Genomic DNA, 10,158 nt, shown 5'->3' with positions numbered 1-10,158 from the left:
TAGTTTGTCATTTTAACAAGTCAATAGATTGAAGGGCTTAATTAGATGCTTTTATTTATATTTCAAGATGATGAAAATCAACGTTCTTCTCATTTACCTTCATACCCAGCCCAAAGATGAATCCACACTTTCAAGCTACAGCAAAGAATAACAATATCAGGTGAGAAAGCAACTGAACCTGCTTGAAGACAGATATATTTCAATCTCCCTTCATAAAAGGCATTCAGCATCTCTGCTAGTTTTGTTGATCAGAATACGCTTTGCACGAAAAAGTCCTTTAAAATGTATTTGAGAATACATAAGGTATTTCATATTATAAAATTCAGATCTGGTTCAAGGCTTGCTGATGCCATTGAAAGTCTTTCTATTGAATTCAATGGGCTTTGAGTTGGTATATATGATTCCTTTTATTTAAGTTTCCCTTTTCTGAAGAAAATAGTACAGTACACTTCATATAATGCATTGTATGACACCCCCTGTAATACAAACATGTGCAAAAAGTAAACAAATAGCTTTTATTTAATTGGAAGTGGGGATTTTTACAGGTTACATTGAAGAACGTGAGATAAATCATAACCACATCACAAGCAATTGCAAGTCTCTTCTTCTCTCAGTTATAACAGCTTTCATGTTTGACATACCATTACACTGGAGTTTCAATAAGAACTACTGCTTGTAAAAAATGTGAGATCACTTTCCTCACAATTTCAAGTTATGTTTCGCACCACTCCATTTAATTAATGCATATACATTTATCCATTAATTTCAAAGCTTATTTTTAAAAATTAATGTAATATTGATACTTAATGTTTTCTTAATAATAATATATCACTTCTATCTCCCTCCCCCATCCCCACTCTTTTCTATTTTTCTTTATCAGGAATGTTGGTCGTGGTGAAGTATTAAGATAAAATCTACATGTGGTTTATTTTTAAAAGTCCATGGCTGAGCATTGCTTTAATCATCAAGGAAAAGGGTGTATAAGAACAGAACTCAATAGCAGGATCCCAGAAGTCAATATATGGTTCGCCCTTTGGGACAATTTTATTCCTCCAGAGCTTAAACCTGTAAAAATATAAGCATACAAAATTCTATGACAAAAGTAAACTTGTGTCAAAAAATATTTTTCTATGCATTCTAGCATAACAGTAATCTTTGCTCTATTTTCAAAATGAAACATTATCGACAAATGTTTTTTTTCTATTTATTTATTTTTTAAGTTGTAGCAGCAGTTCCATGGAGTATGATTTCCACCCTCCCTGTGAATATCTACTTTCACGAGTGTTTTGGCTAGTTTGTTGCAAAACCATGCTCCATTTTGCATGTATAACAAGGTATTCATGAGGGCAGAGACTGGACCCTGGGCAACCCCACCCCAGCTGTGGAGCAGGGCTGAGGTTCCCTGTCTCAGCAGCAGCAGCAGCTCCAGAGAAAATTAAGAGCTGCGTTACATGCGAGAGCTGCAGCTTTGACTTTAATAAGAAAGCACACAGATTTCTTATTATGCAATAACATTCAGAGAAAAAAAATATCTCACGTACTTGATATTTTTGGAATCCTAATTTCCTCACTGCTGCTGCCATCCCCACCGTCACTGACTGTTCTTATTTCTATGAGATAATCTTCTTCAAATGGTACCAGAAGTTCAGCTGAAGTGTTGTTTGTCTCCAGTATATGCGTTTTGCTATGTCTGTTTTGTCTATACAAAATCTAAGTAAAAAGGGATTAGAAAACAAGAGTTATCTAATTTTTTTAAGTTTTAATGGATTTTTTTTTGGCTGAGAATATCTTCTATCATGTACCAAACTTCTCAGAGCACTATCAGCATCCTGCGGAGTATTAAACTTAATTCAAAACATGGAAATATATTCTGCAGAATTTTGTGATGGAGACCACAGCGAGCATTTACTCCACCTGTGTTTTGCAGGACAGCCTTTGTCTGCTAGAACTGAGGCTCATCTTGAAAGTAGCGTTATGAAATCTTATCCAATACACTTACGCTCTTCTGTAAATATGAAAGTTAGACACACCTTTAAACAAGACTTCAGATTTAATACCTTTTATATCCAGAGCTAATGTGATACTTCAGGAACTGAAGTTTTAGGGTTTTTTTTTAAATTTCACCTGTTTGTGGTGAGCATTTGTAGTCAAATAGAAATATTCATGTTGACTTTCATGTAAAATTACCACTTGCTAAAGAAAACATGGAACATTGCATAGCAGTATGTTTTTAAAGACTTCAAGAAAGGACAGAAATTTGGATAGTAGCATCTGGGTTTCCACTTAGGAAGCACATTTCTACAACTAAACATGACAGATCCAATGCTTGCTTGCACTTAAGTCTTTTCACTAATGAACCATTGGGCCAAGGTGCAGAGCAGCTTGGGGAGTCTAGACAGGGATCCTACAGACTATGATCAGCTTTTTTCTTCCAAGAAGCCTTTCTTCCTTGCTAGCACAGCAATGACAGTGTTTGACTCCTTTCTCTTGACAATTTTTTGACATGTTTATGCTAAAAAGAGCAACTGAAGGCAAAGCAGAAGGAGAAAGAAGTATCATACAATAAATACCACAGCAAGTACTTAAAGCACTCTTTCCACATCAAAATGTAATAAGCAAGTGTAGCCTAGAGGTAGGTAGGTTAGATACAAAGGAAAAAAGCTTAATAGTCTAGTTTTAACTTTTTCCCCAGTGTGTGGAGCTACTCAAACACACTCACTAGGGTGGAAAAGAATATGATCTCAAGAAAGATTGCAGGGTGGGGTTTGTTTTGTGTCCTTTTCCTCCCTAGGCATAAATAACTCTGTGTAGACATTAAAATGCCTAGCAACATGCAGATCTGGATCCTGAGAACCTTTCCTCATGTTAGCACTCTCCACCTCCATTTTTATAATCCTTCAGGAGTGAAAGAGTCTTTCCATAAGTCTTTTGGGGTCAGAGCCACTGCAAACCAACTTTAAACTAAATTTTCCTTTCCTTAAAAAATAGATTTATGGAAGAGCTTTTTACTTCACTCACATTGATCTTTATGTGAATATCTTCCTATCTGTTTTCAAAGGTACATTTACGAATTGTCAGAGAGTGAGAACTTTTAAATATGTTTTATACCTATATATTAAAAATGCTTAAGAGACTATTCTCTACTTCTTACATACATGTGAAACTCCTTTCCAAAGAAGATGTGAATGCAAGAATGTTATATGATTACAAGGGAAATGGGACAAGAGATATCCAGCACTGGGGACAGAAAATCCCTGTGTTGGGATAAAGAGGTCCTACTCTGAACAAACACACCTGTTCTTCCATTTGTACAAATGTCAGCCAACCATGCCAATAGCTCCAGAAAACACACTGTTTTCCAGGTAATGAGCAGTCACATTTCAATAAGTCACTGTTTGTACCTCTATTATAAACAACATGTCTGATTAATGAGCTAAAGAAATTACTTACTTTGTAGCCTAGCACCTGTGATTCATTCTCCATTGTTTTTACGTGTTCCCAGTTCAAGCAGATTTTGGAATTTGTCAGCTTCCAGGCGATGTTTGCTGGGGGTTGACTTGGTGCTTTAAAAAAAAGATGATGATAATCACAAGATACAACTGAATATTAATTTGCATAGCATAATTGAATGAGCTGCTGACATGGAAGTAGCAAATGCATGGGTGATTCAAATCTAAAAGAGTAAAACATATTTTCCAGTCCATCATTGCTCTCATATTAGTCAGAATAAAGATCTATTCATAGCACAAAACCACTTACTGTGAGAGTTCATTTTCAAAATTAGGAAAAACCTGACAGTGTCTGACAGTTCAAGTTATATTTGATAGATTTTGTTTAAGTACTATGTTCTTCCTATCTGTATTTTAATGTATTAGAGAATGTTTCGCTGTATGGATTTCAGAAAAAGCTAAAACTAAGAGCAAAATACAAAAGACAAGATTTTCATCAGCCATGAAGACAGGTTACAAAGAGCTAAACATTAAAGTCTCTATGTGATCGATCATGAAACATTGTAAGATTTTATAAATTCTCAGCACAATAGGCTGAGAGTAGCTTTTCAAAGGCTTTTTATCCCTAAGTGCCAGGACTTTGAAAATTTGCCTACGAGTGACTGAAATCGAATCCTGTGTGAACATGTGAAGTTGAAACTGTGCCTTTGAACTGTTATCTCAGATTTAGAACAACACATTATCTCCTTCTCCATGGTGCATCCTCCCGGACCCTTTCTGGGAGGACAGCACTAGGGGTGCTAGAGGAAATAAGGACTTGAACTGAATTAAGAGAAAGGAGGAAAGATTTGGAGAAACATGTTGTGAATATTCCAGACCTGACTTTAAAATGCTTAACTTCTGGGATCCTTCTTTTCTCCCTAATGTTCCTATATATTGATGATTAATGTATGTAACTTGGAAGGTACTCTTGATTTGGTAATACTCCACCATTTATTTCATTTCTCACAGAGACAGAATAAATTGATGGTGCTTAGTCTCTGCAATAATGGCATGCACAGAACGTTGTAGGAACCCTGGACAACGAGTAGGAAGACAGAGCTACTACCTTGAAGCTAAAGCTCCTGCTGTAGATGTACATTGTTTATAGTTGACATATTAGTTCTACTTATATTGAAAGTGCTTGCATCTTTCAGAGACTAGAGCTCAAAATTCTATTATATGTTTTTAAATATTAAAGGGCTATTTTTATTTCAATTTTTAAATGAACCATTAGCACAATCCTGAAGTTGACAGAAGATGAAGTCAATGTAAAACAAAAGCAAATTTATTCCTTATATGTCTTGTCACTTGGCTGCCATGTCTTTAACTTGTCTTTCATACACATGCACATACAAATATAGAGAATTATTTCCAGACATAAGCCTATTTTCCATTAAGAAATTGCCTGTGAGAAGAGTTCTGTTTGAGTCCTTAAAAAATACCTTCTCTGGCTTTATTTTGGTTTATGTTATTTACATTAAATGGTAACTTTTATCATGAACTCATTTTACAAGTTGGTTCCTGTCTTGCACTTAAGTAATTGCATGGAACAACACATAAACAAGAGGAGAACTGGTGAAAGACAGGAGAAATATTTCCCTTTTTGTGCAAAAGGGGTCATCAGTTGTTTACTGTGAAAACATAGTCCCAAAAAAGTATAAAAAAACTGGAACGCTTAAACAGTAATGGCTTTGGGGCACTTGGGTACATAGCAGATTACCAAGATTTCCTTCTTTACAACTATTTTGCTCTTAGTGAACATACTTCACAGGTTCAATCCTGCAGGATGGTGCTCAGTGCTTCCTTATTACCTTGGAGGATGGACCTATGAAAGCATTGGTTTCATGAAGTTGCTTCTCAGAAACAGAATAGTGTAAGTTTTTGCTTCTACAATTGCAGAAAAATTAAAAAATTAATGACTAAATAGTATTTATATGAATGTATCCCATATGCTACCCTCAGTAGTGCACAGTTTAAAGGTCTCAAAAAAGCACTGTATTTGGAGCATTTAACATTTTTCTTTAAAAAAACCAAACCCATATTCCCACACCCAAATCTGTTGTTGGACCTGTGGAACACCTTTCCTTTATTGACTCTGCATCTCTTTTGAAATCTCCTGAAAGCAAGCGGCATGCTGTTGCAAGGCAAAAGGAAATCCTTCCTGACAGTTGCTACTCTGTAGAAACACAAACACTGGTGTTATCCAATTTTGTAGGTATACAGAATTACTTTAGCATAAAAATAGAATAGGGTCCTTCCTAGGTCTGATTTAAGTTGATGAGAATTTTGACTTCCATTGAGACAGAACTGAAGCCCAAACTAAATATTGTATTAATATCTTTAATAGCAGAGTCTGAATAAACTTGACGGTGACCACAAAAATATTGTCAGGGAAGAGACAGAGAAGTTTCCTAGTCACAGATTTTGTTGCTTAATTTTATGAAGAAAATTGGGATCCAGTTTTCTTTGATATTGCAACATTTATCAAACATGGGTCACGGTAAGCTGAAATGTCACTATCACACTTGGGAGTTTGCAACATTTGTTGTACAAAATTGAATACTCACGTGATTTTTTAGTGGTGACATTTACCGGGGTGCTAGATGGCCCCATCCCTGCAGTGTTGTAAGCTCGAACTGTTGCAAAATACACTGTGTTAGCTTTTAGTCCTGTGATATTTTTGGCTGTTACATTCCCATTGACTCTGACTTTACCAGCTGTGCTTTCCTTGGGATCATCAGTCCAATATAAAACCTGAAAACCCAGAACAAAGACCAAGCAATTTGTTTTTTTCCATTAATTACAGATTTGGCTGGGTAGCAGACATGCTGACAATGAAGATTTCAAGGAATACAGGATTTTTTGTATTCAAAACTCAGAGAAAATAAAACAATGCATGAATATTTATAGAGAAGAAATAAAATTTCAGAGACCGAATACCAATCAAGGAAGCAAAAACTTTATAGATGTCCAAAAAGAAACCCTTGATAAGGTGAGAAATTTTAAAAGCTTGTTTGGTTTTATGGCTTGAACACATTTGAAGAAAACTTTAAAAGATACAATGAAACATTTATCTCGGTCATCTACAAGGTTTTTTAATTATTTTGTATCCTGCTTCTAGTTTTGATTCAGTGACAGCTATTTAGACCTGGCGTTTTTTTTCAGTGAGTAATTGATTTAGGAAGGTTTGTGTACTGTATTTGACTTCTATTACCTTTGTTTATACATTTGTAGTGATAGGACAGAATTTAAAGTATTTCTGACTTGTTTTACTCTTGGTTTACCTTATCTACAAAAAAAAAAAAGTTGTTTCACTGTGCAAGTAAAATTCCCAGGAATCATATCTGAGGTTACTTTGAAGTAAGCCAGTCATTAATACAAAAATCTGCTCCCCCCTCTCCTGCCCCACTGGAGGGACCTCTGGTCTGTCCTGTAGATGTCAGATGCAGCTGACACTGGGTTTCTGCTCCCATCAGGTGCTGGAGACCAGAGCGAAGCCAGAAGCAGCACAGTGGCTGAGTGCCACTGGAGTCTGGCAACATTCACGCGTCCTTGCAGCTCTCCCCACTCAGACCTTGAAATGTCTGTCTCTGGATCTAGCCCTGGACTTGATGCTGTGACACCAGCAACGCGCTCCAGTGCACGGGGCAAAAAACCTGTCAGTTATTAGTAAATGAGCAGGTGCTCACTAGGAAGAGGAGTGAGAAGCCAAAGGCCTTTCAAATATGCCACAGCACACGCTTTGGATAGCAATGAAGTGCATTTACCCTGGTTTCGTCTCTAAGCAATGCTATGGGTCATGTGCATGCTCTCAAACTATCAAGTACCCCATCATGCTCAGACAGCATTACAGCTGTGTAAGAAGAGGAGGATCAGCTTTGTTTCGTGGAGTCAAGCACATGTCCTTTTATAGTAGCCACCACAAATGATTAATCTTGAAGTTTTAATTTACATTACAAAAAGTCTGAGACAGAGCTGCATTCCTGGTCTGTAAATGCTTGTGATTATCTCAGGTAAAATGTTGCTAATGAGAGTAGGGTGAAGAGCTCCATTGTCTGTTAACTTGGAAGCAAAGGAGGAGGAACTAGAATACAAATGTGGCTGGGAAAGGGACATCTGTAAGGTGTCAGACACCAGCACCAGCTGCCTCACCTCATAGCCCAGCACCCTGCCTGTGTGCCTGTTCCACGCAATGGGCTGCCAGGAGACCTCCACCTCCGCCGCTGAAACGCTCAGTGCTGAAGCTCCTGCTGGTGCTATCTGCGGCTCTGGGTGATGGGAGAAAACACAGCTGGTGGAACATTTGTGTTACCAAGAGAGTGTTATGTCAAAACTGAGGGAGATTCAAGAAAAGAGGATGAGATTCTAGGGGGAAGCAGCAGGCAGAGGCTCAGGAAACATGGTGTGAATCCCTAGCTTTGCTGCCCATTTATTCTGGAACATCAGCAAAACCATAATTTTTCAAAATTGGTCCCATAAGCTGGGACAGATTTTCAGAGGAGATCAGCTGCACTGAGTGGTCTGAAAAGCTAGACCCTCTGAGAGCTACACTTTTGAATGTCACCTGATTTTCCCAGCCAGTGGGAGCTCCTTGGAGACAAAGAAGTTGAAACCTGTTCTTCTGAAAATCTGCCCCTTGCTTTTGATTTCCCACCTTCTGCCTCCTGTCTCTTGTCAAACTCCAGTGAGCAGCTTTGAGCAGGCTCCTTAATAGCCCTGTGGAGATCTGTCTGATCATATCAGGGACCTATTGTTGCTACACAACCATTACTAATAAGAGTGATACATGTTACCGTCTTCTCCTGAGTAGACAATGGATACGGAGCTCAGGGTCCCTTCTCCTTCGTTGTTGTAAACACCAACTTTCACTTCAAAAGGAGAGAGAGGTGTAATGCTTTCGTTCCTATAAATATATTTGTTTGCTTCTACTGAAGCCACCACTGCTTTTGTCCAGGTTGTTGAGCCAAGGAGACGAAACATAATGATGTAGCCAAAACCTTCCCCATTTTGTAGTTCTTCTGGAACTGGCTGTAGTGACAAGGCAGTCAGTCAATAAGCATTTGCAAGTACACGCTGTTTTAATTGAATCTTCATTCTCTGAGTATATTTTAGTGGTATTGATTTAGTTGACTGTGCCTTAGAGAAGATAATAATGTTTGCTCCATCAGTCAATGTAATATTGAAATAAAAATCAAAATAATAAATCTATTGAGGCAATCAATTTAGAAACAAAAGATCTGATCAGCTCCATTAAAGTTATTCTCTTTCAGGCACGAAGTTTTCAAAATTAAAAGCATTTCACTCAGTACAAGTTGTAGCTGTTTTTTTTTTCCTCAAGGGGCATAGGAATGCTAATTTTAAATAAAAGATTTTTAAAGAAAAAAAGTTAGGAAAAGAGCACATGTATACACAGACATGTGTTTCAGCTGTATAATTGCCTGCATATGAGTACAATACTTAAATATTTTTTTTAGCACAAGTGAAAGTCTCAAGTACATGAACATATTCTTATTTAAGTTTGTTTAGAACAGAAATGTTACTGCAAGTCAACATGGCAAATTAATGTTTCTATTAATAAAATCTCATGTCAAGATAGGTATTAATGACTATTTCTGAACAGGCAATTACATCAACTCTGTATCCAGCATGAACTTTTTTGTTTTATTGGGATAAAAATACTTCTACATCGGCTTTTCAAAACAAGAGAACATTTATGAAACAAGAAAAGATCAGTAGTACATGGAGGAAGGAAGCGTTTCTCAACAAAACTTCCTTTATTTTAGATGCTTGCATTAAAGTAAGGTGCATGGAAAAGCAGCCATGAGAAATGGTGCAAAAAGAGAGAGAAAACATAGGGGCAGAATGGCAGCCCCTGTGATCATTCCAGGCTCCAAGCTCCTCTCCTGTGGAGAAATTACTTGGAGCACTAATGGTGTGAGATGACAGAAGAAAAAAATCAGGAAGTACATCAGAAGACTTCAGGGCGCTTATTTTATTTTTTTCTTCATAAATTCATTCTATTTCTAATAATAACCCTGGCCTGGCATATATTACAAATGTGTCTTTCCTTAAGTCTTTTACAAACATTAATTCCCCAATATGCCTCCTTCTAGCTCTTTTCCAGTCCTGAGGGAGTTAAGTGTGAGTGATGATGGTGCACTGGGGATTTATAAGAGTTCAAGATACTTTCTAGAGCATTTAATTTGTTTTTGAGGCTTCTGTGACCTCAGATTTAATCAAGATGTTTAGTGAGTTCATCACACAAAGCTGGAGAGTCGTGTTCAGTGTTGTTAGCTCAGCATAATTAGTATTTCTTCTGACTATTTTTCAGGACACACTATGCAGTCCAATGGGATAATTTGATTGAGATCTCTCAGGTTGTTTTCAATTTTCATGTTCTTCTGCTCCCAAAGAGTAGATCAGTAGAGGAGAAAATGAAACAAAACAGGGAAAGATGCATATGGAGGAAAATTTAGTTCAGTAAATGTGAAGTTTCACTCTGTTCGGAGCATGGAGAGGGGAAAGCATTGGCAATATTATTTACCTAGTGGGGATTTTTAATTTTGACCTCATTTTTTTCCTATCACTTCCCTTCCTGTTAAATGGCACAGTTTTTTTAGCTTACAGTAGAACACAGATAACTCACTCAGCTGATGAATAACATCAC

The 10,158-nt window shown here is 37.1% G+C and overlaps 1 protein-coding gene across 2 annotated transcripts in view; it reads right to left on the bottom strand.

The window, feature by feature from the left end:
* Positions 1–512: 512 nt before the first annotated feature.
* CNTN6 (contactin 6) overlaps positions 513–10,158 on the bottom strand; it is a 148,756-nt gene continuing 139,110 nt past the window's right edge. For both annotated transcript variants that reach the window (XM_087743379.1, XM_087743380.1), the window contains exons 18-23: positions 8,285–8,519; positions 7,644–7,759; positions 6,059–6,245; positions 3,451–3,563; positions 1,542–1,710; positions 513–1,065 (exon numbers count right to left, since the gene is read on the bottom strand). In XM_087743379.1, the coding sequence (XP_087599505.1) occupies positions 965–1,065; positions 1,542–1,710; positions 3,451–3,563; positions 6,059–6,245; positions 7,644–7,759; positions 8,285–8,519 (921 nt within the window). In that variant the 3' untranslated portion in view covers positions 513–964. The remainder of the gene's footprint in view (positions 1,066–1,541; positions 1,711–3,450; positions 3,564–6,058; positions 6,246–7,643; positions 7,760–8,284; positions 8,520–10,158) is intronic.

This window comes from Nipponia nippon, unplaced genomic scaffold, assembly GCF_047370975.1.
Source record: "Nipponia nippon isolate SJK-2023a ecotype South Korea unplaced genomic scaffold, ASM4737097v1 scaffold_9, whole genome shotgun sequence".
NCBI classification, from domain to species: domain Eukaryota; kingdom Metazoa; phylum Chordata; class Aves; order Pelecaniformes; family Threskiornithidae; genus Nipponia; species Nipponia nippon.
This window is presented reverse-complemented; position numbering and strand designations above follow the sequence as displayed.